Source organism: Apteryx mantelli, chromosome 35 (assembly GCF_036417845.1).
Source record: "Apteryx mantelli isolate bAptMan1 chromosome 35, bAptMan1.hap1, whole genome shotgun sequence".
Lineage (NCBI taxonomy): Eukaryota > Metazoa > Chordata > Aves > Apterygiformes > Apterygidae > Apteryx > Apteryx mantelli.
The window spans coordinates 322,600-349,518 of record NC_090012.1 but is presented as its reverse complement, the minus strand read 5'-3'; the positions used below and the strand labels follow the sequence as shown (position 1 = coordinate 349,518).

The 26,919-nt window shown below is 69.4% G+C and overlaps 2 protein-coding genes across 5 annotated transcripts; one reads left to right on the top strand and one right to left on the bottom strand.

Moving 5' to 3' along the window:
- The first annotated feature begins 6,756 nt into the window (after positions 1 to 6,756).
- CKM (creatine kinase, M-type) lies at positions 6,757 to 10,810 on the top strand. Its single transcript, XM_067314455.1, has 7 exons — positions 6,757 to 6,949; positions 7,444 to 7,598; positions 8,047 to 8,179; positions 8,870 to 9,041; positions 9,236 to 9,359; positions 9,770 to 9,959; positions 10,581 to 10,810. Exons 1-7 carry the CDS (start codon positions 6,757 to 6,759, stop codon positions 10,757 to 10,759), a joined length of 1,146 nt encoding a protein of 381 aa, XP_067170556.1. The 3' UTR covers positions 10,760 to 10,810.
- A 340-nt stretch (positions 10,811 to 11,150) lies between these two features.
- On the bottom strand, positions 11,151 to 26,508 carry MARK4 (microtubule affinity regulating kinase 4). 4 transcript variants are annotated; one of them, XR_010886722.1, is made up of 19 exons: positions 26,439 to 26,508; positions 21,283 to 21,480; positions 20,338 to 20,391; positions 20,055 to 20,103; positions 19,878 to 19,943; positions 19,654 to 19,724; positions 18,894 to 18,950; positions 18,432 to 18,668; positions 17,810 to 17,929; positions 17,219 to 17,318; positions 16,970 to 17,079; positions 16,709 to 16,865; positions 15,857 to 16,071; positions 15,077 to 15,180; positions 14,717 to 14,983; positions 13,988 to 14,032; positions 11,716 to 12,637; positions 11,590 to 11,671; positions 11,151 to 11,501 (listed from the first exon to the last, which is right to left on the bottom strand). XR_010886722.1 is itself a non-coding variant. In XM_067314529.1 (18 exons), the coding sequence occupies exons 1-18, from the start codon at positions 26,487 to 26,489 to the stop codon at positions 12,573 to 12,575; spliced, it is 2,046 nt and encodes a 681-aa protein (XP_067170630.1). In that variant the 5' UTR covers positions 26,490 to 26,508; the 3' UTR covers positions 12,480 to 12,572. The 4 variants fall into 4 exon arrangements, 2 of the variants coding, with proteins under 2 accessions (XP_067170630.1, XP_067170632.1); XM_067314529.1 differs by lacking the exons at positions 11,151 to 11,501; positions 11,590 to 11,671 and adding an exon at positions 14,547 to 14,626 and having other exon boundaries at positions 12,480 to 12,637; XM_067314531.1 differs by lacking the exons at positions 11,151 to 11,501; positions 11,590 to 11,671 and having other exon boundaries at positions 12,552 to 12,637; positions 18,432 to 18,609.
- Positions 26,509 to 26,919: the final 411 nt, after the last annotated feature.

The window sequence follows — 26,919 nt, the reverse complement described above, 5'->3', positions numbered from 1 at the left end:
GCACAGGCGCCAGAACCCGGCACGGGTGTCATGCACGGGTGCCAGAGACAGGCACAGGCACGGGTGCTGGGCACAGATGCCAGAGCTGTGCATGGGTGTCATGCACGGGTGTCATGCACGGGTGTCATGCACAGGTGCCGGAGGTGGATACGGGTGCTGGGCACGGGTGCCAGAGCCCAGCACGGGTGTCATGCACAGGTGCCGGAGGTGGATACGGGTGCTGGGCACGGGTGCCAGAGCCCGGCACGGGTGTCATGCATGGGTGACATGCACGGGTGTCATGCACAGGTGCCGGAGGTGGATACGGGTGCTGGGCATGGGTGCCAGAGCCCGGCACGGGTGTCATGCACGGGTGACATGCACGGGTGTCATGCACGAGTGCCGGAGGTGGATACGGGTGCTGGGCATGGGTGCCAGAGCCCAGCATGGGTGTCACGCAGAGGTGTCAGAGCTGGGCACGTGTGTCACACACGGGTGCCGGAGCCGGGCACGGGGTGCTGGGCACGGGGTGCTGGAGCGGTGCTGGCACCCAGCGGGGTGCGGTGCCCCCGGGGCGGCTCTGCCCAGGTGACGCGGCCGGCGTTCCCACGCTTGCCCGCGGGCGCCACGTGCAAAGGCCTCGTGCGTCCACGCCCCAGCGCACGTGTGCCCGCCCGGCCCACACGTGCGGCCTGGCCTTGCACACGCGTGTGCGTGCCCAGCGCTCAACCCTCCGCCACCCAGGCTGGCACAGGAGGGCGGCACCCACCCCCAGCCTCGCACACTCGTGTGCACCCTCTCAGCCCTCGCCCGGGGCTTTGCACTAGCCCACGTTGCACTTGTGCGTGCACACGCAAGCCAGCTTTGCACTCGCACATGCCCACACAACCAGGCTTTGCACACACAACCAGGCTTGGCACTTGTGCATGCACACTAAGCCCGGCTTTGCACTGTGCACACTAAACCCTGCTTTGCACTAACATGCGCATGCACAAGCCAGGTTTGCACTCACGCATGCGCACGCAACCGGGCTTTGCACTCGTGTGTGCACGCACAACCCGGCTTTGCAGGTGGGTGCACACGCACGTGCCCCCCCCACCTTGCACACGCAACCCCCTTCTTGCACACGCGCGAGCACAGGGGCCCCCTTTTGCACGCGCGTGCGCACACGCAGCCCCCCCCCGTGCACGCGCCCCCTTGCACGCGCGGACCCCCCGTACGCGCATGCGCACACGCAGCTCCCTTGCACGCGCGAGTGCACGCGCGCCCCCCGGCGGCAGGCGCATGCGCACACGCCCCTCTCCAGCCGCCCACCCCCCCCCGCGCGCATGCGCCCCGGCGCCCCCCGCCCCGCCCCGCCCCGCGCGCGCCCCCCGGCCCGGCCCCACCGGCGGCAGCAGCACCGAGCGGAGCCGCCGGTTCGGCCGGGCCGGGCCGGGCCAGCGCATCGCACCGGGAGCGGGAGAGCCCGACCCCCCCTCTCGGATCGTACCCCCCTCCCCTTAAAATCGCATCCCCCCCCTCAAAGCCGCCCCCCTCCCCTCCAACCGGACCGCCCCCTCCCTCCCGTCCCGGACCGGCTTGAACCGGCCCGATCCGGTCGCCGGTAGCGCGGCGCGGCCGCTCGCACCCACCTGCCGCCGGGCTCCGGCATCACCGCCCCCCCCCCCCCCCCCCGCCCCGGCTCACCTGCGGCCGCCGCGGCCCCACAATGCCCCGCGCGCCGCCCCCGCCGCCGCCATCTTGGCGGCCCCCCCCCCCCCACGCCGCCGCCCGCCATACCGGCACCGGGGCGATGGGGCGACCCCGAGTGGTGCTGCCGTGGGGGGGGGGGGAACCTCCGGGGTTGTGGGGCGCCCCATGGGCAAGGGGCGCCCCTGGGGTTGTGGGGCACCCCATGGGGTCTGGGGGCACCCCAAGGACAAGGGAAACCCCCGGGGTTAGGGGGCACCCCATGGGCAAGGGGCACCCCAGAGGTGTGGGGCACCCAGGGGGTTGTGGGGCACCCCATGGGCAGGGGACACCCTGAGTTATGGGGCACCCCATGTGGTTGTGGGGCACCCCAGAGGTGTGGGGCACCCCATGTGGTTTTGGGGCACCTCAGGGGGTTGTGGGGCACCCCATGGGCAAGGGGCACCCCAGAGGTGTGGGGCACCCTGTGGGAAAGGGACGCAGTGAAGGTGTGGGGCATCCCTGGGGTTATGGGGCACCCAATGGGCAAGGGACACCCCAGAGATGTGGGGCACCCCATGAGCAAGGACACCCCCGGGTAGGGAGCACCCCCTGGGGTTTTGGGGCACCCCAAGGACCAGGGAACCCCCCCCCCGGGGTTATGGGGCACCCCATGGGCAAGGGACACCCCCAGGGCTATGGGGCACCCTATTGGCACCCCCATAGGCAAGGGGCACCCCCTGAAGTATGTGGCACCCAGGGGCACCCCGTGGGGTGTGGGGCACCCCCAGAGGTATGGAGATCCATCCCTGGGGGGGGGGTCCATATCCCCCCCCCACCTTGGGGGGCTCCTGACCCCCCCATGCCCACCCTGGGGGCACCCAGACCCCCCTGTACCCACCATGGGGGGGGTCCCTAACCACCCCCTGCCCACCCTGGGGGGGGGTAATCTAGACCCCCCTCTGTCCACCCTGGGGGCACCCAGACCCCCACCCACCTACTCTGGGGTGGGTGCAGCCCTGCTTGGGGGGCACGTGCACCCCGAACCCCCTCCTCCAGCACCCACCCCGGTGCTGGGGGGGAGGGGGGGTTCCCCCACCCCTGGGTGCCCGGGGCCACCCTGCCGCCCGGCCCTCCCGGTCCCCCCCGCCGGGGTCCCCGGCACCTGCCCCAGCCCCGCCGACACCGGATCCCCGCCGGTAACCTGATCCGGCCTAAAAATACCGGGTGCTTGGGGGGGGGGGGGGGCGCTGGCCCCCGGCTAGAATTGCCCTGATCCAGCGGATCCTCCCCTGGGGTCACAGCACCAGCTGGGTGCCCCCAGCACCCTGACCCCCCCCTCCAGCCCAGCACCCACACCGGGGACCCCTGTGCCGTGGGGTGGGGGTGGGGGACACAGGGGGGCTGCTGGCACCCGCCGTGGCTATTTTGGGCCCTGCCCAGTGCGGGGATGGGGGTGCCACCGTGTCCCCAAGAGGCACCCATGGGCCCAGCGTGGGCGGCGGGGTCCTTGTGGGTGGCCCCTCCTCGCCTGGGTCTCCCCATCTCTCTCTCTGTCCATCTATCCCTCCCTCCCTTCCTCTCCCCTCTCCCCTCTCCCTCCCCCATCCCTCCATCTCTCCCTCTATGCCTCCATCTCCCCCTCCCTCCCTCCATCTTTTATCCCTCCCTCCATCCCTCTCTCTCTCTCCATCCCTCTCTCTGTCTCTCAATCCCTCTCTCCCTCTATCCTCTCTATTCATCCCTCTCTCCCTCCCTCTGCCCTCTCTCCATCCCTCTACCCCTCCCTCCAGCCCTCTCTCCCTGCATCCTTCTCTTCTTCTACCCTCTCGTCATCCCTTCCTCCATCTCCTCCCGACATCTCTCTGCTCCCCTTTCCCTCTCTCCATCCTCCCATCCTCTCTATTCGTCCCTCCACCACTCCACCCATCCCTCCATCTCTCCGCTCTTTCCCCATTTCCTCTCCCCATTTCTCCCTCCCTTTTCTCCCGTGCAGTGTGCAACGAAGGGGGTGTGTGGAGGGGGTGCACTGTGCGCCATGCACCTTGCAGCCTGCAACGTGCGGTGTGCACTGTGCAGTGTGCAGTGCATGCACCTTGCAGCATGCGACGTGCGGTGTGCACTGCGTGCCATGCAGTGCATGCACCTTGCGGCGTGCGACGTGTGGTGTGCGCCGCGCTCCATGCAGTGTGTGCACCTTGCAGTGTGCACCGTGCAGTGCGTGCACCTTGCAGTGTGTGACATGCAGTGTGCGCTGCGTGCCGTGCAGTGTGTGCACCTTGCAGCGTGCGGCATGCGGTGTGCACCGTGCGGTGAAGAGTGTGCATGGGGTGAAACAGCAAGGCCCAAGCAGAGAACAGGGTGCAGGGCACCCGTGCAAGGCGCAGGACGCTTGTGCAAGGAGCAGGGCACCCATGCAAGGCACAGGGCACCCGTGCAAGGTGCAGAATGCTTGTGCAAGGTGCAGGGCGCCCATGCAAGGTGCAGGACACTCGTGCAAGGTGCAGGGCGCCTGTGCAAGGCGCAGGGCACTTATGCAAGGTGTGGGACACCCGTGCAAGGCGCAGGACACCCGTGCAAGGACGTGCGTGCGAGGGCCGGAGGCGGCGGGCGCCTCGCTGGCCCCGCGCCCGGACCCACCTTGCCGCCGTATTTCGGGGCCGGGCAGCTGCCGGGCAGGGCGCCCACCGGACACCCGACCCCGCTGAGGCCTGACCCGCTCGGGGCAGGGGGTGGATCCGGGGGGGGCCTGCGGGGGTCCCGGCGAGGCCGGGGCTCGGTGCACTGCCCCCCGGGGCCCGGTTCTGCCCCTCTTGTCCCGGTTTTACCCCCCGGGTCCCGGTTCTGTTCCCCTGAGCCCGGTTTTACTCCCTGGGTCCTGTGGGGGCACTGGTTCTGCCCCCCCCCGTCCCAGTTCTGCCCCCCGGTCCCGGTTCTGCCCCCCTGGATCTGGTTTTGTCCCCCCGGTCCCAGTTTTACCCCCTAGGCTTGGTTCTGCCCCTCTGGTCCCAGTTCTGCCCCCCTGGGCCCGGTTTTGTCCCCCTGGTCCCGGTTCTGCCTCCCCAGTCCCGATTTTACCCACTGGGTCCTGGTTCTGCCCACCCCGGTCCCGGTTTTCCCCCCCGGTCCCGGTTCTGCCCCCCCGGTCCCAGTTTGGCTGAGCCGGTCCGGCTCGATGTAGCCCGGTGGTGGGTGGTACCGGCCCCCCCCCCCCCCCGGTACCCCCAGGACCCCGGTGCCACCGGGGGCGGGCCGAGGCGGGGGGGGGGGCGGCGCGACCCCGGGGCTATAAAGGCCGGTGTCCAGCCCCGATCCCGCCGCCGCCGCCACTGCCGCCGGTCCGACCCCTCCGACCCGACCCGACCCGCTCGTCCGTCCCGCTCAGGTAACACCCCGGCACCGGCACCGGTCCGGACCGGCCCCCTCCGCTGCTGAACCGAACCGGGCCGGGTCTGACCCAAGCCGGGTCCGACCCCTCCGGTACTGACCCAAACTGTGCTGGACCACTCCGGTACCGACCCGAGCCGGGTCCGACCCCTCCGGTACTGACCCAAACCGGGCTGGACCCCTCCGGTACTGACCCGAGCTGGGTCTGACCTCTCTGGTACCGACCCAAACTGTGCTGGACCCCTCTGGTACCGAGCCGAGCCGGGTCCGACCCCTCCGGTACTGACCCGAACCGGGCTGGACGCCTCCGGTACCGACCCGAGCCGGGTCCAACCCCTCCGGTACTGACCCAAACTGGGCTGGACGCCTCCGGTACCAAGCCGAGCCGGGTCCAACCCCTCCGGTACTGACCCAAACTGGGCTGGACCCCTCCGGTACCAAGCCGAGCCGGGTCCAACCCCTCCGGTACTGACCCAAACCGGGCTGGACCCCTCCGGTACCGACCCGAACCGGGTCCGACCCCTCCAGCACCGACCCGAGCCGGGTCCGACCCCCGCGGTCCCCGCACCGGGCTGCACCGGGTCTGACTGTGCCGGTACCGGGCGGGGCAGAGCCGGTACCAGCCCCCCCCCCCCCCCCCCCCCCCGGTTCGGCTCCCGGTGCCCTTTGGGGGCTATAAATAGCCCCTGGCTCGACCCGGCCAAATATAGCCGGGACCTGCCCGGCACCTGCCGGCTGGCTCAGGCCCCGCCCCCGGGACACGCCCCGCCCCCGGGGACACGCCCCCTATACCCTGCCCCACCGGGGACACGCCCATCACTGCTCCGCCCCCCAGGGTCCTAGTGCCCGCCCGGCCCGATCCAGTGCTGGGCTGTGCTCCCTCCCCCGTCCCCTGTGTCCATGCTGTGTCCTCCATGTCCCCTGTGTCCCCTGTGTCCCCTATGCCGTGTCCCATGTGCCATGTCCTCTGTGTCCACGCCATGTTCTCCATGTCCCCCACATCCCCCCATCCCATGTCCCCCATGTCCCCTGTGTCCCCTATGCCATGTCCCACACGTCCCCTGTGCTCGTGCCATGTCCCCCTGTTACTCCCATGCCCATCCCACGTCCCCATGCCATGTCCCCGTGTCCTTGCCGTGTCCCCCGTGCCGTGGCACCTATGTCCCCCCCCCCCCCCCAGCTTTTGCAGCACCTCCGTGCCAGGTCCGGGCAGTGTTGTGACAGGGTGCCATGTCCCCCATGCCATGCCCAGCACCTGGCCCTGACAGCTGTGTCCTGTGCCGTGCTGTGTCCTGTGCCATGCTGTGCCCTGTGCCATGTCCCGTGCAGTGTCCCGTGCCTGTCACCTGGCCCTGATAGCCGTGTCCTGTGCCATTCCATGCCCCATGCTGTGCCCCATGCCATGACCTGTGCCATGCCCCATGCTGTGCCCCATGCTGTGCCCCATGGGGTGCTGTGCCCCATGCCATGCCGTGTCCCATGCCATGCCCCATGCCATGTTCCATGCTGTGTCCCATGCCTGATGCCTGTGCCCCACAGGCCTGCCACCCCCATGCTGTGCCCTGTGCCATGCTGTCCCATGCCATGTCCCATGCTGTTCTCCATGCCATGCCATGTCCCATGCCATGCCCATGCCTGATGCCTGTCACCTATCCCTGATGGCCATGCCGAGCCCGGTGGCTGACGCGGGGGCCGGTGCCGCGCAGGCCCGCCGCCACCATGCCTTTCAGCAGCACCCACAACAAGCACAAGCTGAAGTTCTCGGCGGAGGAGGAGTTCCCCGACCTCACCAAGCACAACAACCACATGGCCAAGGTGCTGACGCCCGCCCTCTACCAGCGCCTGCGCGACAAGGAGACGCCCAGCGGCTTCACCCTCGACGACGTCATCCAGACCGGTGTCGACAACCCTGGTGGGCACCCGGCAGCCCCCTCGGCCCACCCCGATGTCCCCTCAGTGAGCCTTGGTGTCCCCAGTGTCCCCTTGGCCATCCATGATATCCCCAGGGGACCCTCAATGAGCCTTGGTGTCCCCAGTGTCCTCTTGGCCATCCACAATGTCCCCAGGGGACCCTCAACCAGCCTTGGTGTCCCCTTGGCCATCCACAATGTCCCCAGGGGACCCTCAACCAGCCTTGGTGCCCCCAGTGTCCCCTTGGCCAGACCCGGTGTCCCCAGGGGCCTCTCAACCCACCCTGGAGTCCCCACTGTCCCCTTGGCCAGTCCCAGTGTCCTCAGTGTCCCTGTCCACCAGCCCCAATGTCCCCTCGGCCAGCCCTAGTGTCCCCTTGACCAGCCTCAGTGCTGCTGGTATCCCCTCGGCCAGTGCTGGTGTGTCGGGTGCTGGTGCCCGATGCTGGTTCCTGGTGCTGGTACTGGCACCCACTGACGCGCCGGCCGCCCGCAGGGCACCCATTCATCATGACGGTGGGCTGCGTGGCCGGGGACGAGGAGTCCTACGAGGTCTTCAAGGATCTCTTCGACCCCGTCATCCAGGACCGCCACGGCGGCTACAAGCCCACCGACAAGCACCGCACCGACCTCAACCATGAGAACCTCAAGGTGCCGGACGCCGGGGTTCCTGCTGGGTGGGGGGAGTGGGGACCAGGGGGTGTTGGGGTGGGGATCAAGGGGATTTAAGGGTGCCTGGACACCTGGGTTCCTCCTGGGTGGTGGGAATGGGGACCAGGAGGTGTTGGGTGGGGGGGTCAAGGAGACCCCGATGCCTGGGTTCCTCCTGGGTGGTGGGAATGGGGACCAGGAGGTGTTGGGTGGGGGGTCAAGGAGACCCAGACACCTGGGTCCCTCCTGGGTGGTGGGAGTGGGGACCAGGAGGTGTTGGGTGGGGGGTCAAGCAGACCCCGATGCCTGGGTTCCTCCTGGGTGGTGGGAGTGGGGACCAGGAGGTGTTGGGTGGGGGTCCAGCGGACCCGGACGCCTGGGTCCCTCCTGGGCCAGGGGGACGCGGGGGTGCCCGGACGCCTGGGCCCCCGCTGACGGGTGCTGGCAGGGAGGGGACGACCTGGACCCCAAGTACGTGCTGAGCAGCCGGGTGCGCACCGGGCGCAGCATCAAGGGCTACTCGCTGCCGCCCCACTGCAGCCGGGGCGAGCGCCGCGCCATCGAGAAGCTGTCCGTCAACGGTGAGGGGCGGGGCCTGCTGCTAGGGGCGGGGCTTGCTGCCAGGGGCGGGGCTGGAGGTGTGGGCAGGGCCTGCAGCCAGGGGAGAGGGACTTCCATGCTCAGCCCAGTGTGCTGGCTGCAGGGGGGTGGGGCCTGGGGAGGTGGGCGGGGCCTTTGCAGGAGTGGGTGGGGTGGGCATGGCCTGGGGTGGGTGGAGCCAGGAGGGTGGTGGGCGGGGCAGGGCTGAGTGTGACAGGTGATGCTGGGAGGTGGGGGCGTGGTCTGGGATGGCAGTGGGTGGGGCCTTTATATGGGGGCGTGGCCTCATGTGTGGGCAAGGGCCCGCAGGTGATGCAAGCAGTTGGTGGGCGTGGCCTGGAGTGGGCATGGGCGTGGCTTTTATTGGGTGTGGGCGTGGCTTTGGGTCTGGGCATGGTTTGGCTGGGAGAGGGTGTGGCTTTGGGTGTGGGCATGGCCATGAATGGAGGTGGGCGTGGCCTGTACGGTGTGGGCGTGGCCTGTGCAGGTGGGTGTGGCCTGGTGTGGATATGGGCATGGCATAGGGATGTGGGTGTGGCTTGGGAATGCCATGGTGTGGGCGTGGCCTAGGTCAGGCATGGGCGTGGCCTGGGGGGTATGGGTGTGGGCGTGGTCTGTGCAGTGGGGGCGTGGCCTGGACATGACCCCGCCCCTCACCCCCCCCTTCCCAGCCCTGAACAGCCTGGAGGGGGAGTTCAAGGGCCGCTACTACCCGCTGAAGGCCATGACGGAGGCGGAGCAGCAGCAGCTCATCGACGACCACTTCCTCTTCGACAAGCCCGTGTCGCCCCTGCTGCTCGCCTCGGGCATGGCCCGCGACTGGCCCGACGCCCGCGGCATCTGGTGGGTGCCCGGGTGCCTGGGTCCTGCCTGGGCGGTGGTGTATGTGCAAGGGGACACCTCAATCCTGGTGTCCATCCTGGCGGGACACCTGAGGGCATCTGGACACCTGGGTCCCTGTCCCTCTGCGGGGGAGGCCGTGGGGTTGGCCGGGCACCAGGGGGGTCCCCAGGCTGGTGCTGAGTGTGTCCCCGCAGGCACAACGACAACAAGACCTTCCTGGTGTGGGTGAATGAGGAGGACCACCTCCGCGTCATCTCCATGGAGAAGGGCGGCAACATGAAGGAGGTGTTCAGGCGCTTCTGCGTCGGCCTCAAGAAGGTGGGGACATCGGGGGTACACGGGGGGCATTGGGTTGCAGGTGGTCATGGGTGACATGGAGGGTCTTGGGGATGTGGGCATGGTGGGGACACTGGGGGACATGGGGGATACAGGGCATCTGGAGGATCTTGGGGACATAGGGGGACATAGAGAGGCATGGGTGACATGGAGGACATAGGGGGTCTTGGGGACATGGGGAGTTTCTGGGACATGGTGGTCCTGGGCTGGTGGAGCTGGAGGGGGATCTGCGACGGTGGTGGCAGCGGGGACCTTGGGGTGCCAGGTCTGGGCAGGGAGGGTTCCTGGAGGGGACATGGGTGATCCCTGGTGTTGGTGGTGGTCCCACAGGTGGTCCCATGGGGGTGTCCCATGGGTGGTTCCACAATGTCCCTCTCTGTCCCCCCCCACAGATTGAGGAGATCTTCTGCAAGGCCGGACACCCCTTCATGTGGACCGAGCACCTGGGCTACATCCTGACCTGCCCCTCGAACCTGGGCACGGGGCTGCGCGGCGGCGTCCACGTGCGCCTGCCCAAGCTCAGCCAGCACCCGAAATTCGAGGAGGTGCTGGGCCGCCTGCGGCTGCAGAAACGCGGCACTGGTGCGTGGGGACACGGGTGATGTGGGGACATGACTGGGGACAGGGGGACAAAGGGACATGGGGACACAGGAGGACATGGGGGGACACAGGTGGGTATGGGGATGGAGGGACATGGGGACACAGGGTTACAGGGGACATGGGTGGGTATGGAGATGCAGGGACACGAGGGGACACAGGTTGGTTACAGAGACATGGAGGTGTTAGGAGGGCAGGGGTGAGTGTGGGGACACATGGGGACATGCGGAACATAAGGGACACGAGGTGCCCAGGAGGGACATGGGGACATGGGGGACACAAGTGGGCACCAAGGACAAATGGGCCATGGAGGATACAAGGGACACGGGACACAGGTGGCCACAGAGGGCAAAGGGGACATGGGGGACACAGGTGGGCACCAAGGACAAGTGGGCCATGGAGGACATGGGGTACATGGAGAGCACAGGAGGCTACAGGGGACACGGAGGCCACATGGTCCACAGGGACACCTAGGAGCACCAGGGACCACCTCAACCACAGCACCCACAGGGGACATGCAGGACCTCAACCACGGTGCCACCAGGGGGGGGACATGGGGCCGAGCTGGGGCCACCCACGGGTGATGCCGGCGATCTGTCCCCACAGGTGGGGTGGACACGGCGGCCGTGGGCTCCGTCTTCGACATCTCCAACGCCGACCGCCTGGGCTTCTCCGAGGTGGAGCAGGTCCAGATGGTGGTGGACGGCGTCAAGCTCATGGTGGAGATGGAGAAGAAGCTGGAGCAGAACCAGTCCATCGACGACATGATCCCGGCCCAGAAATAGGGACCCTCCCGGCACCCCAAAACAGCCTCAATAAACGCTGCCAGCCTCCGAGCCTGTTGGGGACCCAGGCGTCCGGACGTTGGGGATGGTGCTGGCATCATGCTGGACCTGCTGGGGGCCCAGGTGTCCGGGGCTGGGGGAGTCACCTCTGTTCCCCCCCCCATCCCCAAGCCCCCCCCCTCACCCTTAAGACACCCAAGGGTGCCCTGCCCGTGTCCCACCACCACCATGGGGCACCCTCTGCCCATCTGGTCCCCCACGGGCACAACTTCACCTTAACTCTGCCCACACTGTGGGGCCCGGACGCCTGGGTCCCTGGGGGCGGAATGAGCCGGGTGCTGGGCGATGGGTGCCAGGCGAGATGGGTGCTGGGTGCCAGGCGGGACGGCCACAGGTTTCCTATGTTTATTGGGGGCTCGGGTACAGACCGGGGCAGGAATAACTTAAAAATGGGCCGAGGCCGGAGCCGGCGCCGGAGTGGCCGTGGGGCCGGTATGTACAGGGCTGGGTGCCGGCTCAGGGCCACCCTGGGGTGCAGGGTTGGGACCCAGAGTCAGGCCCAAGGAGCCCCCCGAATCACCAAGCCGATGGTCCCCAAAGTGCCGGAGCCGACGGCTCCCAGGAGCACCCATGGGTGCTGGAGCTGCAGGAGCACCCATAGGTGCTGGAGCCGGTGCAGCCTCCAGGGTCCTGGAGCTGGTGCACCCCTGGGTGCCAGTGCAGCACCTGGAGCTGGTGCAGCCTCCGGGATCCTGGAGCTGGTGCACCCCTGGGTGCCAGTGCAGCACCTGGAGCTGGCGCAGCCTTCGGGATCCTGGAGCTGGTGCAGCCCCTGGAGCTGGTGCAGCTTTGGGGGGGTCCCGAAGCCGATGCAGCCCCTGGAGCTGATGCACCCATGGGTGCTGGTGCAGCCTTCAGGGTCCTGGAGCTGGTGCAGCCCCTGGAGCTGATGCAGCCTTTGGGGTCCAAGAGCTGGTGCAGCACCCAGAGCTGGTGCAGCCTTGGGGGGAGTCCCAGACCTGGTGCACCCCTGGGTGCCGGTGCAGCCTCTGGAGCCGATTCAGCCCCCGGAGCTGGTGCAGCCTTCAGGGTCCTGGAGCTAGCGCACCCCTGGGTGCTGGTGCAGCCCCCGGAGCCGGTGCAGGCAGCCCCTGGAGCCAATGCACCCATGGGTGCCGATGTGGCCCCCGGTGCCGGTGCACCCCCAGGTGCTGATGCAGCCCCCCCGGAGCCGAGATGCACCCCTGGGCGTCGATGCAGCCTTGGGGAGGGGGGTCCCAGAGTCGGTGCACCCCTGGGTGCTGATGAAGCCTTGGGGGGAATCCCAGAGCCGGTGCACCCCAGGGTGCCAACGCGGCACCCAAAGCCGGTGCAGCCTCGGGGGTCCCGAAGCCGATGCACCCCTGGGTGCCGGTGCAGCTCCCGAAGCCAATGCACCCCTGGGTGCCGGTGCAGCCCCCGGAGCCGGTGCAGCCTCGGGGGGGTCCCGAAACCGATGCAGCCCCTGGAGCCGATGCACCCCCGGGTGCTGGCGGCGGCGGGCGCTAGAGCTGCAGCCGGCCGGCCACCTCGGCCAGGGCGGCGCGGAAAGCCGGAGCGGTGCCCGCCAGGCGCCGGAAGAGCACGCCGGTGAGGCCGAGGGGCGGCAGGCGGCACACCTCGGCCTCGAAGTGGCAGAAGGGCGCGCCGGGGCCCCGGTCGCGGGTGCAGGAGAGCAGGAAGGGCTGGGCCTGGCGCGCCCGGCAGCCCGCCGCCAGGGCCGCCTGGCGCAGCGCCGCCAGCACCGCCTCGGCCGGCCGGGCGCTCGTCACCTTCACATGCCAGGGAAATCGGAGCAGCCGGGGTTCGGCTTCCTTTTGATCCCAAGGTAGATGGCAACTGCGGGGAGGGGGAGAGAAGCGGGCACGGCGTGGGCATGGGGGACGCCACGGTGGGCACGGGCATTGGGGACACCCATTGGGCATGGCACAGGCATTGGGGACACCAAGGTGGGCCTGAGCATTGGGGACACCAGGGTGAGCACAGCATGGGTATAGGGGACACCCGTTGGGTACAATGTGGGCATTGGGGACACCCATTGGGCATGGCATGGGCATTAGGGACACCAAGGTGGGCATGGGCATTGGGACACCATAGTGGGCCTGAGCATTGGGGACATCAGGGTGAGCACAGCATGGGTATAGGGGACACCCGTTGGGTACAATGTGGGCATTGGGGACACCCATTGGGCATAACGTGGGCATTGGGGACACCAGGGTGGGCATGAGCACTGGGGACACCCATTAGGCACAGCATGGGCGTTGGGGACACCAAGGTGGGCATGGGCATTGGGACACCATGGTGGGCCTGAGCATTGGGGACATCAGGGTGAGCACAGCATGGGTATAGGGGACACCTGTTGGGCACGACATGGGCATTGGGGACACCCATTGGGCATAACGTGGGCATTGGGGACACCAGGGTGGGCATGAGCACTGGGGACACCCATTAGGCACAGCATGGGTGTTGGGGACACCAAGGTGGGCATGGGCATTGGGACACCATGGTGGGCCTGAGCATTGGGGACACCAGGGTGAGCACAGCATGGGTATAGGGGACACCCATTGGGCATGATACGGGCATTGGGGACACCAAGGTGGGCATGGCGTGGGCACTAGGGACACCCGCTGAGCATGGCATGGGCATTGAGGACAGTAAGGTAGGTTTGGGGTGGGCACTGGGGGCACAAGGATGGGCATGGTGTTGGCATTAGGGATACCTGTTGGGCATGGCATGGGCATCGGGGACACCAGGGTGGGCATAGGCATCAGGGACACCTGTTGGACGTGGCATGGGCATTGGGGACACCAAGGTGGATACCGCATGGGTACTAGGGACACCCGTTGGGCACAGCGTGGGCATTGGGGACACCCGTCAGGCATGGCATAGGCTTTGGGGACACCCGTGGAGCACAGTGTGGGCATCGGGAACACAAGGGTGGGCATGACCTGGGCATTGGGGACACCATGGCAGGTTTGGGGTGGCCATGGCACGGGCATGAAGACACCAAGGTGGGCATGGCATGAGCACCAGGATAAAGGGTGAGCAGAGTTTGGGCACTGGGGTCACTGGGTGGTCCCGGGGGGCACCAGGTGCCCCCAAGGCAGGGGTCAGGGATGGCTCCAGCCTCCCCCCAGCACCAGGGCCACCCAGGCATGTGGTTGGGCACCCTGCGGTGGTGGCACCTACCTTGTGAGCGCAGATCCCCCGATTCTCTCAGGTTCGTCTGCGACCCTGTGGGGGGACACGGGGCGCCGTCACCCACGGGGTGCTATGGGAGCACCATTCCCTCCAGGGCCATGCCTGCTTTGGGGGCACCACCCCCATTTCAGGGGACACCGTCCCCCCAGGGCTGTGCCCACTTTGGGGACACTGTCCCCCCCAGGGCAGTGCCTGATTTGGGGGGCACTGTCCCCTTTTTGGGGACACTGTTGTCCCCCCCAAGGCCATGCCCGCTTTGGGGGGCACCATCCCCATTTCGGGTGGCACCATCCTCCATGGTCCATGCCTGCTTTGGGGGCCACCACCATCCCCACATTGGGTGGCACCATCCCCACCTTGGGTGGCATCGTCCCCACCCAACGGTGCCACCATTGCGGAGCCGGCACCATCGGTCCCACCACCCGCCACCCACCCGGTGCCCGCAGCAAAGGGCGAGAGGCAGCGAAAGAGAGAAGGGAAAGGAGCCAAGCAGGGTGCCCCGAGCGCCGGGCAGGTGCTATGGGTGCCAGGCGGGTGCCGCACTTACTGATTTTGGCTCCTTGCGGCGTGGTGGCACCCGAGACGCACCTATTAGAGCTCTGCCGCTTAGAGGGGTCAAGAGTGACCCTGGAAGAGAGAAAAGCGCGTGAGCGGTGGCGGGCGGGCAGGCGGGCGAGCGAGACCCGGACGGGCGCCGGCACCCGCCGGCACCCTCACCTGCGCGTCAGCTTGGAGGTGAGCTTGCTGAAGAGGTTGGAGGTGGCGCGCGAGCGGCTCTGGGGCAGCGGCGAGGCTTCGGGCGCCAGGGTGGGCGAGGCGGGCGGCCCGTTGGGCGCCCCGGCGCGCCGGTCCCGCACGTGGCCGCCGTGGAAGGTGCTGCGCCCCGCGGTGCCCCGCGCCAGGCGGGCCCGCTCCGAGGAGGCGGCGGCGGCGGCGATGCTGTGGCTGGAGGGTGACGCCGGCGGCACCCGGCTGCCCGCGGAGCTGCGGAAAAGGACACGGTGAGGGTGCCGGGCACAGCACAGCCCGGCACGGCACGGGGCATCTCCCGGCACCCGTGGACGCCGGCCGCCGTACCTGTTCTCCTTGCCGTTCTGCAGCAGCGAGTGGCGCTCGGTGCCCGGGCGCTCGGTGCACACGTAGGTGTTGCGGCGCGCCATCACGCTCGACGGGATGTTGTTCTGCAAGGCCACGGGCACCCTCAGCGCTCGGCACCCTCGTTTCTCAGCCCCCAGGGGTGCCGGCACCCTGCTCGCTTGGACCTGAAGTTGCCTGCACCCTGCTCGCTTGGTCCCGGGGGTGCTGGCACCCTGATTTCTCGGCCCTGGGGGTGTCAGCACCCTGACTGCTTGGGCCAGCGGGTGCCCGCATCCTGATCTTTCAAGTCCAAGGGTGCCTGCACCCTGCTTGCTCGGTCCCAGGGGTGCCTGCACCCTGCCCGTGCAGCCCTGGGGGTGCCTGCACCCTGCTTGCTTGGTCCTAGGGGTGCTGGCACCCTGCTTGCTCGGTCCTGGGGGTGCCTACACCCTGATCTCTCAGTCCTGGGGGTGCCTGCACCCTGCTTGCTTGGCCTTGGGGTGCCTGCACCCAGCACATGCAGCCCTGGGGGTGCCTGCACCCTGCTCGCTTGGCATTGGGGTGCTGGCACCCTGCTCACTCGGTCCCGGGGGCGCCTGCACCCTGCCCATGCAGTCCTGGGGGTGCCTGCACCCTGCTCACTTTGTCCCAGGAGCACCAGCACCCCGATCTCCAAGCCCTGTGGGTGCTGGCACCCTGCTCGCTCGGTCCCGGGGGCGCCTGCTGCTCCGTACCCTGCCCAGGCCACCCACCGCCGCCGCGCGCCCGCGCGGTGCCCACCGTGTTGGCGGCGCCGTCCTTGTGCCGCTCGGGGATCTCGGCCTTGTTGGGGTTGTTGGCGCTGCTGACCATGGGGCTGGAGGGGGGCACCCCGCGCCCGGCGCCCCCCACGCTGCCGCTGGCACGCCGGGCCGGCAGCCGCTCCTCCTTGAGCTCGGCGTCGCCCGCGCTCGTGGGGCTGCGCTTGGGGTGGGCGGGCGCCGGCGAGGGGCCGCCTGCCGCCGGGCGGGCGCCCCGTCAGGGCAAGGGTGCCCGGCTCGCCCCCGCGCCCCACGGAGTATGGGGCAGGGGGCCCACCCTGCCCTGCTGCCCCATGGACATGTGACTGGGTGTCCACCTTGACCTGCACCCCATGGACACGGCACTGGGTGCCCACCCGGGACCCCACAGGCATGGGAGTGGATGCCCACCTTGCCCTGCGCCCCATGGACATGCTACTGGTTGTCCACCCTGCACCCAACGGGTCATGGGCCTGGGTGCCCACCCTGACCTGCATCCCATGGACACGGCACTGGGTGCCCACCCTGCACCCAATAGGTCATGGGACTGGGTGCCCACCCTGGACCCCATGGGCATGGGACCAGGTGCCCACCTTGCACCCCATGGGCATGGGACTGGGTGCCCACCCTGCACCTGCACCCCATGGACACGGCACTGGGTGCCCACCCTGCACCCCACAGGCATGGGAGTGGATGCCCACCTTGCCCTGCACCTCATGGACATGCTACTGGGTGCCCACCCTGCACCCAATAGGTCATGGGACTGGGTGCCCACCCTGCACCCCATGGGCACGGGATTGGGTGCCCACCCCACCCTGCACCCACAGGGCACCCGCGGCGGCGGGACACTCACAGAAGTCGCTGTGCCGCCGCTGCCGGTGGTAGGTGCCGGCCCCGCGCTGGCCCTTGCCGTGCGCCGCCGCCTTGCTCGTGCCGTTGGCCACCTCGCTGGGTGCCCGCACCCGGGCCAGGGAGAGGGTGCTGCCCGTGCGCGACTCGCCCGCCTCCACCTGCGAGCCCCACGCGCCCATCACCGGGTGCCCCGCCGCGGCCAGGCGCCCCGAACACCCGGCGGTGCCAGCCGGCACCCACCAGCACCCAGCACCCATCTCACCTCGTTCTTCCTGCCCAGCAGGAGGTAGGTGGCCGTCACCTCGTTGTACTTCTGGTTGCTCAGGGACTCCTTGATCTCCTCCCGGGTGTAGCCCATGCCCACCATCACCTCTGCGGGGACACGGGTGCCCGGGTGAGGGGGCACCCGGGTCCCAGCCGGGCCACCCACCAGATGCTGGGACAGTCCCCAGCGCCCTGCCCTGGTCTAGGAGACCCACCCTTGGGTGCCCGGGTGGCCCCGTGCCCTCACCGATGCGCTTGGCGTCCCCGAAATCCTCCTCGGGCTCCTTGTAGGGCTTCAGCTCGTCGCCCTCGTAGCCGATGTTGATCCACTTGTCCTTCATGATTTGCTGCGGCGGAGCGGGGGGGGGGGGTGTCGTTAGGGCGGCGCGGGCATCGTTGGGGGTGGCACGGACGTCATTAGGGGGGCACGAGCACCGTTAGGGGCGGCTTGGATGTCATTAGGGGTGGCACAGGCATCGTTAGCGGCGGCTTGGATGTCATTAAGGGTGGCACGAGCGTCGTCGGGGTGCGTGGGCATCGTTAGGGTTGGCATTAGGGGTGGCACGGATGTCATTGGGGTGGCACCAGCATCGTTAGGGGGGGCATGGATGTCATTAAAGGTGGAGCGGACATCATTAGGGGTGTGCTGGCACCGTTAGGGGTGGCATGGACATCATGAGAGGTGGCATGGGCACCGTTAGGGGTGGCACGGATGTCATTAGCTGCTCCTCCAGCTGCTGAAGGCAGGCGGTGGGTGGCTGCACCCAGCCCGTGCCCACCCATGCCCCCCGCCAGGGCCACCCCGCACCCATAAAAGCCCCCGCGCCCGCGGCCTCACCTCGAGGGTGCAGCGCTTGGCCGGGTTCAGCACCAGGAAGCGGCGCAGGATGTTCTCGCAGTCGGTCGACATGTAGAAGGGCACCCGGTACTTGCCCCGCAGCACCCGCTCCCGCAGCTCCTGCGGGCGGCACAGGTCAGGGCGTGGGAACGGGCACACAGGGATGGGGACAGGATGGGTGCTGCCACCAGAGGACAAGCAATAACCCCCGGGCATGGGGACAGGTCAGGCAATGTCCCCGGGCGTGGGGAGCCCCCTTGTTTGCCTGGGGAACCTCCTGCTCCCAAATTTGCCTCCTAGGGCCCCCTTGGGTCCCCTCAGACACCCTGTGCCCCCCATGGCTGTGCCCATCGAAGGGCAGGGAGACACCGACCAGGGTGTCCAGGATGATGCCCAAGGTGCCCACCCTGAGCTTGTGCCCAACCAAGGGCAGGGAGACACCGACCAGGGTGTCCAGGATGATGCCCAAGGTGCCCACCCTGAGCTTCTGCCCAACCAAGGGCAGGGAGACACTGACCAGCGTGTCCAGGATGACGCCCATGGTGCCCACCTTGAGGTTCTGCCCAACCAAGGGCAGCAACCAGCCCACCAGGGTGCCCAGGATGACGCCCAAGGTGCCCACCTTGAGGTTGTGCCCGTCGAAGGGCAGCGAGCCGCTGACCAGGGTGTAGAGGATGACGCCCAGGCTCCAGATGTCGACCTCGGGGCCGTCGTACTTCTTGCCCTGGAAGAGCTCGGGGGCGGCGTAGGGCGGCGACCCGCAGAACGTGTCCAGCTTCGAGCCCAGCGTGAACTCGTTGCTGAAGCCGAAGTCGGCGATCTTGATGTTGGCGTCGGCGTCCAGCAGCAGGTTCTCCGCCTGCGGGCACCGGGCACCCCGTCGGGCACCGCGGAGCGGCAGGGGGACACCGGGAAGGGCACCGAACTGGACACCGGGCATGGGGACACCGGGAACGGTGACATATCGGGCACCACAGAGGGCAGAGGGACACCGGGAAGGGCACCCCATGGAGCACCGGGCATGGGGACACCAGGAAGGCACCGCAGAGGGCACGGGGACACCGGGGAGGGCACTGGGTCTCACCTTCAGGTCCCGGTGGACGATGTTCTTCTGGTGGCAGTAGTGCACGGCCGAGACAATCTGGGGACAGAGCGGGCATGAGCCTGGTGGCCCCCGGTGGCCTGCCAGCTCCCCCGGTGCCCATTGTGCCCCCCTGCGTCCCCCCCCCCAGACCCCCAGGTGCCCGCTGGGACCCTCCTTGCCCAGCCCGGCCTTTTGCCGGCCCCGATCGATGCCGCAGCCGGGCGCCCCGGGGGGATTGATCCTGCCCACGTGTCCCCAGCACGTGTCCTCCACAGCCACTCTGCCCCCAGCGTAACAGTGTCCCGGCACAGCCCCCGTGGGTGTCCCCCGGTGCCAGGTCACCCCAGTATCCCCAGCCCCATGCCAGGGCAGTGCCATGTGCCCTGTCCCATGCCTGACCCCCCCCAGTGTCCCTGGCCCCACGCCAAGGTGGTGCCATGTCCCCTGCGATGTCCCCAGCCCCATTCCAGGACAGTGCCATCCCCCTTCGTCCCATACCAGGCCCTCATGATGTCCCCAGCCCCATGCCAGGGTGGTACCATGTCCCCTGTGACGTCCCCAGCCCCAAACCAGGACAGACCCTTGTCCCCCACGATGTCCCCAGCTCCATGCCAGGATGGACCCATGTCCCCTGCGATGTCCCCAGCCCGACATCAGGGTAGTACCATGTCTCCCGTGACGTCCCCAGCCCCACGCCAGGACAGACCCTTGTCCCCCGCGATGTCCCCAGCCCCGTGCCACCCTCCCCGCGCCCGCCGACCTGTCTGAACTTGGCCCGCGCCTCCTTCTCCTTCATCCTCCCGTGGGACACCAGGTAGTCGAAGACTTCTCCTGCGGAGACGCCCATGGGTGCCTGCGCCCGGGCACCCCCCCACCCCCGGCACAGTGCCCCCCAAACCCCGCCGGGGGCACCGTGGGGACGCCGGGGACACGACACGGTGGGGGGCACCCAAGGGTGCCAGGGCGCCCCGGCGCGGGACTCACCGGCGCTGGCATACTCCATCACCAGGTAGAGCGTCTTCTCCGTCTCGATGACCTCAAAGAGTTTCACTGCGGGGACACGATGGCATCGGCGGGGGCGCCCCGGCGTCCCCAAACGCGCCCCCCCCCCCCCCACCGTCACCGCGCAGGGTGGCAGCCAGGTGCCCCCCCGCCACTCACCGATGTTGGGGTGGTTCAGCCCCTTCATGATCCGAACTTCCCGGAAGAGCTGCGGGAAAAGGCGTCGGGATGGGGGCGAGGGGGGCACGGCGGGCGCCGGGGAGGGGGGGACGGGTCCAAGGACCCCCCCCCCTCGGTGCCCCCCATGCCCAGGGAGATGCCCCCTCCCTGGTGACCCCCGTGCCGGGGGCGATGTCCCCCGGGGTCCCCAATGCCCCCCCCCCGGTGCCCCCCATGCCCGGGGCCGTGCCCAGGGCGATGCCCCCCCCCCGGTGCCCCCCACCTTCTGGAGGCTGGTCGGGTTCAGCTGCGTCTTGTCGATGATTTTTATCGCCACCTGCGAAGGAAGCGGGTGCCTGGGCTTTGGGGGGGGGGGCACGGGGGGCACCCCCGGCGCTGCCCATCTCCCCCCATTTGCCCCCCAGGGGGTGCCTATTTGCCCCCCAGCAGCTCCCATCTCCCCCAAATCCCCCCCCAGGGGCACCCACCTGCCCCCCAGGGACACCCATCTCCCCCAAATCCCCCCCCGGGGCACCCACCTGCCCCCCAGCAGCACCCATCTCCCCCCAAATCCCCCCCAGGGGCACCCACCTGCCCCCAGGGACGCCCATCTCCCCCAAATCCTACCCCAGGGGCACGCATCTGCCCCCCAGCATCACCTATATGCCCCAATAGCCCCCAGGGGCACCCATCTCCCCCTTCTCCGCCCCAGGCACCCACCTGCCCCCTGGCAGCACCCATCTCCCCCCAAATCCCCCCCAGGGGCACCCATCTGCCCCCAGTGACACCCATCTCCCCCCAAATCCCCCCCCAGGGGCACCCACCTGCCCCCCAGGGACACCCATCTCCCCCAAATCCCCCCCAGGGGCACCCACCTGCCCCCCAGCAGCACCCATCTCCCCCAAATCCCCCCCAGGGGCACCAACCTGCCCCCAGGGACGCCCATCTCCCCCAAATCCCCCCCAGGGGCACCCACCTGCCCCCCAGGGACACCCATTTCCCCCCAATCCCCCCCAGGGAAACCCATCTCCCCCCAAATCCCCCCCAGGGGCACTCACCTGCCCCCAGGGACACCCCTCTTCCCCCAATCCCCCCCAGGGACACCCATCTCCCCCCAAATCCTCCCCAGGGGCACCCACCTGCCCCCCAGCAGCACCCATCTCCCCCAAATCCCCCCCAGGGGCACCCACCTGCCCCCGCTCCCCCCCCGGGGCGCCCAGCCGCTCACCTCGCGCCCGGTGAGGATGTGCCGGGCCAGCTTGACCTTGGCGAAGTTGCCCTTGCCGATGGTGCGCAGCAGGCGGTAGTTGCCGATGTGGGGCTGCTCGTCGGCGCCGGCGGCCAGCGAGTTGCGGCAGCGGGCGCCCAGCGAGCGGCTCGACCAGCCGGAGCCCTTCTCCGAGCGGCTGCCCGCCAGGCTCGCCAGCTGCGGGCACACACGTGGGCGGCGTCAGGGCTGAGGCCGGGCGAGCTCGTTGCAGCGATGACACCCCCCCCCCCCCATCGCCAGGCTCGCCAGCTGCGGGCACACGGCGGCGGCACGTCAGGGCTGAGGCCGGGCGAGCTCATCACAGCGATGAAGCAACCCCCCCCCCCACCGCCAGGCTCGCCAGCTGCGGGCACATGGGGGCGGTGTCAGGGCTGAGGCTGGGCGAGCTCGTTGCAGTGATGACACCCCCCCACCCCACTGCCAGGCTCGCCAGCTGCGGGCACATCGCGGCGTCGGCGTCAGGGCTGAGGCCGGGCGAGCTCGTCGCAGCGATGACACCCCCCCACCCCACCGCCAGGCTCGCCAGCTGCGGGCACACAGCAGCAGCGTCAGGGCTGAGGCTGGGCGAGCTCGTTGCAGCGATGACACCCCCCCACCACCGCCAGGCTCGCCAGCTGCGGGCACGCGGGGGGGCGTCAGGGCTGAGGCCGGGTGAGCTCGTTGAAGTGATGACACCCCCCCCCCCCCCCCACCGCCAGGCTCGCCAGCTGCGGGCACACACGGCGGCGGCGTCAGGGCTGAGGCCGGGCGAGCTCGCCGCAGCGATGACACCCCCCCCCTCCCCCCGTGCACGGCCCCCCCGGGGTCACCGACGTCCCCCCACCCGCGGGGTCACCGGTGGGGTCCCGCCCTCCTCTCCCTCGCACGCCCCCATGCGCGCACGCCCCGGCCTCGTGCACCCATGGGTGTGCACGGCGCTGCGCGCACCCGCCGCCCCGCGTGCCTCCCTTCCTTGCACACCCGGTGCACACTCCTGCCTTGCACACCCACGTGCATGCACGGCCCTCTCTCACACGAATCTGTGCACACTCCTCCCTTGCACGCGCATGTGCATGCACGGCCCTCCCTTGCACGGCCCTGTGCACACTCCTCCCTTGCACACCCACGTGCATGCACGGCCCTCTCTTGCACGGGTCTCTGCACACCTCTTCCCTTGCACGGCCCTGTGCACACTCCTCCCTTGCACACCCATGTGCATGCACAATCCTCCCTTGCACGGCCCTGTGCACACTCCTCCCTTGCACACCCATGTGCATGCACAATCCTCCCTTGCACGGCCCTGTGCACACTCCTCCCTTGCACACCCACGTGCATGCACAGCCCTCTTGCACGGGTCTATGCACACTCCTCCCTCACACAGCCCTGTGCACACTCCTCCCTTGCACACCCATGTGCATACACAACCCTCCCTCGCACGGCCCTGTGCACACTCCTCCCTTGCACACCCACGTGCATGCACAGCCCTCTCTTGCACGGGTCTCTGCACACCTCTTCCCAGCCTGGCCATGCACGCCCCTGCCTTGCACACCCGCATGCACACATTTCCCTTGCACATCCTGGTGCACACGCTGTCCTCCCTTGCACGCCCACGTGCATGCACGGCCACGTGCACATCCCTCCCTTGCACACCCATGTGCAAGCACAGCCCTCCCTTGCACATCCTCGCACAGCCCTGTGCACACTCCTACCTTGCACACCTGCGTGCATGCACAATCCTCCCTTGCACGGCCCTGTGCACACTCCTCCCTTGCACACCCACGTGCATGCACGGCCCTCTGCACACCTCTTCCCAGCCTGGCCATGCACGCCCCTGCCTTGCACACCCGCATGCACACATTTCCCTTGCACATCCTGGTGCACACGCTGTCCTCCCTTGCACGCCCATGTGCATGCACGGCCACGTGCACATCCCTCCCTTGCACACCCATGTGCAAGCACAGCCCTCCCTTGCACGGCCCTGTGCACACTCCTCCCTTGCACACCCATGTGCAAGCACAGCCCTCCCTTGCACGGCCCTGTGCACACTCCTCCCTTGCACGCCCACGCGCACGCACAGCCCTGTGCACACCCCTCCCTTGCACATCCTCGCACAGCCCTGTGCACACTCCTACCTTGCACACCTGCATGCATGCACAGCCCTCCTTCGCACAGCCCTGTGCACATCCCTCCCTTGCACACCCACGTGCATGCACAGCCCTCCTTTGCACAGCCCTGTGCACACCCCTCCTTGCACACCCGCGTGCATGCACAGCCCTCCTTCGCACAGCCCTGCGCACACTCCTCCTTGCACACCCGCGTGCACACACAGCCCTGCGCACACCCCTCCCTTGCACACCCGCGTGCACACACGGCCCTCGCACGGCCCTCCCTGCCCACCCCGTGCCCGCCCGCAGCACGTCCCCCGCCGGGCGCTGCACCCGCAGGTGCCACCCCGACACGCCCGGGGGGCCCTGGGGTCCCCAGCCCAGCCAGGGGCCGGGGACGTGGGGACACGGGGACGTGGGGACGCCGGGAGGCCGCCCGGGCCGGTCGGGCGGGGAGGGATCCGGCCGGACCGGCTCGGCGCCCGCAGCCCGGCCTCGCCCACCGGCCGCTCCGGGTGCTCCGGGCGCCCCGGGGTGCCGGGACGGGGAAGGTGCCACCCGGCGCCGGCGTCCCCGCGTCCCTTCCCGGGGGTCTTGAGGGCGCCTGGTCCCGTCACCGTCACCGTCCCCAGGGCCAGGCGGGTGCCAGCACCCAGCTTCGGCCGTGTGGCTGGGCCGGGCCACGCCAGGGGACGAGGAAGGGGACATGGCCACCGGGGGGACAGGGCCACCATGCAGATGGGGACACGGCCACAAGAGGGACACGGCCACTGCAGGGACATGGCCATGGCCACCGCAGGGACATGGACACAGCCACCACGGGGATGGGGACATGGACAGAACCACCATGGGGACAGGGCCACCACAGTGATGGGGACATGGCCACCATGGGGATGGGGACACGACCACTGCAGGGACACGGCCACTGTTGGGTTGGGGACACGGCCACCACGGGAACATGGCCACCGCAGGGATGAAGATACGGCCACCACAGGGGCAGGGCCACCATAGGGACAGGGCCACAGCCACCCTGGGGAAGAGGACACTACCACCATGGGGACACGGCCACCATGGGAATGGGGACATGGCCAGCGCAGGGACAGGGCCACAGCCACCACAGGGATGGGGATATGGCCACCATAGGGACATGGCCACTGCAGGGACACTGCCACCATGGGGACATGGCCACCATGGGAATGGGGACATGGCCAGCGCAGGGACATGGCCACAGCCACCACAGGGATGGGGATATGGCCACCACAGGGACATGGCCACTGCAGGGACAGGGCCACCATGGGGATGAGGGCATGGCCAGCGCAGGGACAGGGCCACCGCAGGGACAGGGATGGGGACACAGACAGGGCCACCATGGGGACAGGGCTATGGCCTTGGCCACTACAGGGACATGGCCACCACGGGGACAGGGACATGGCCACAGCCACCGTGGGGACAGGACCACGATGGGGACAGGGACACGGCCGCTGGATGGATGGGGACACATGTGGGGTCCCCAGTATGGGTGGCAGAGGGTCACTGATGTCCCTCAGGCACAGGGTCACCAGTGTCCCTTCTCCAGCAGCCACAGGGTCACCAATGTCCCCCCCTGTGCACACAGCTGTGGTGGCACTGGTGCGTGTCCCCCCTCCTCAGCTGTGGTGTCACCAATGTCCCCATCACTTCCCTCTGCACGGGGACACGGGGGCACCGATGTCCTCGTGTGCATGGCCATGGGGTCACTGGTGTCCCCTCCCCACCAGCCATGGGGTCACCAACGTCCTCCTGTCCACAGCTGCGGGGTCGCCCATGCGCATGTGTCCCCACGGCCACGGCGTCACCAATGTCCCCTCACCCATGGCCACGGGGTCACCGATGTCCCCCTGCCCACAGCCATGGGGTCACCAGTGTCCCCCTGTCCATGGCTTGGGGGGGGTCATGCACAACCAGGTGCCCCCACAGCCATGGGGTCACCGATGTCCCCAAGCTGCCCCCATGCACACGGCCGGGGTGCCACCAGCACCCCCCCATGCACATGGTTATGGGGTCACCAGTGTCCCCCCACCCACAATCGCGGTGTCACCGGCCCGTGTCCCCCCCCCCAGCCATCATGTCACCAGTGTCCCCACCATGCACATGGCCATGGGGTCACCAGTGACCCCCCACCCACAATCACAGTGTCACCAGCCCGTGTCCCCCCCCAGCCATCATGTCACCAGCATCCCCCCATGCACATGGTCATGGTGTCACCAGTGTCCCCCCCCAGCCATCATGTCACCAGTGTCCCCCCATGCACATGGTCATGGTGTCACCAGTGTCCCCCCCAGCCATCATGTCACCAGCATCCCCCCACGCACGTGGCCATGGGGTCACCAGTGTCCCCCCCCAGCCATCATGTCACCAGTGTCCCCCCATGCACATGGTCATGGTGTCACCAGTGTCCCCCCCAGCCATCATGTCACCAGCATCCCCCCACGCACGTGGCCATGGGGTCACCAGTGTCCCCCCCCTGCACCCAGCACCCCCTTACTGGTGCCCCCAGCACCCTCCCGGTGCCCCCCCCCCAGTACACCGGGACCAGGCCCTTGCCCCCCCCCCGGTGCCCCCCGATACTGGTCTCGGTCCCCCCCCGGTGCCAGCTCCAGACCCCCGGTACCGGCCCCAGTCTCCCCCCCCCCCCCGGTACCGGCCTCAGACCCCCCGGTGCCTCCCGGTGTCGGCCCCAGACCCCCCCGGTGCCGGCCCCAGCTCTCCGGTACCGGCCTCAGACCCCCCCCGGTCTCCCCTGGTGCCGGTACCGGCCCCAGGCCCTCCCGGTACCGGCCCCAGGCCTCCCGGTACCTCCCGGTGTCGGCCCCAGCTCCCCCCCGGTACCGGCCCCAGCCCCCCCGGTGCCCCCGGTGCGGGTCCGGGCCGCAGCTCCCGGCAGGCCCCGCCGCTCCCTCCCTCCCCCCCCCCGGTGCCGCGCCCGGTGCCCCCCCCCCGCCGCCGCCACCGCCGCCGCTCCCGGTACCGGGCCCTGCCGCCGCCGCTCACCGTGTCCGCGTTGCGTTCGTTGCCCGGCGCCAGGGCGGAGCGCGAAGACATCTTCACCCCCGGGAGGCCGGGGCCCACCGGGGCGGCGGGGGGGGGGACCGGGCCCGACCGGGCCCGACCGGGGAGGGGGGCCGGGGCCGGGGCCGGGACCGGGCCCGACCGGGGGCGGCGGCGGGCAGCACCGGGCCGCGCTAGCGGCGGCTCATGGCCGGGCCGGGGCGCACAAAGGCGGGGCCGGGCCGGGGCCGGGGCCGGGGCCGGGCCCGGTGCGGCGGCGGGAGGGGCGGGGCGGGGCGGGGCGGGGCCGGGGGGGCCGGAGCGGCGGGGCGGGGCCGAGGCCGGGGCCGCTGGGCTCCGCCCCTTAAAGGAGCCGCGCGCCGCCGCCGCCGCCGCGCGCACCGCGCGGGAGGGACGGGGAGGGCTGAGCGGGCGGGCGGAAGGACCCGGGGGAGCAGGCGGGCGGGGGGACCCGGGGGGGAGC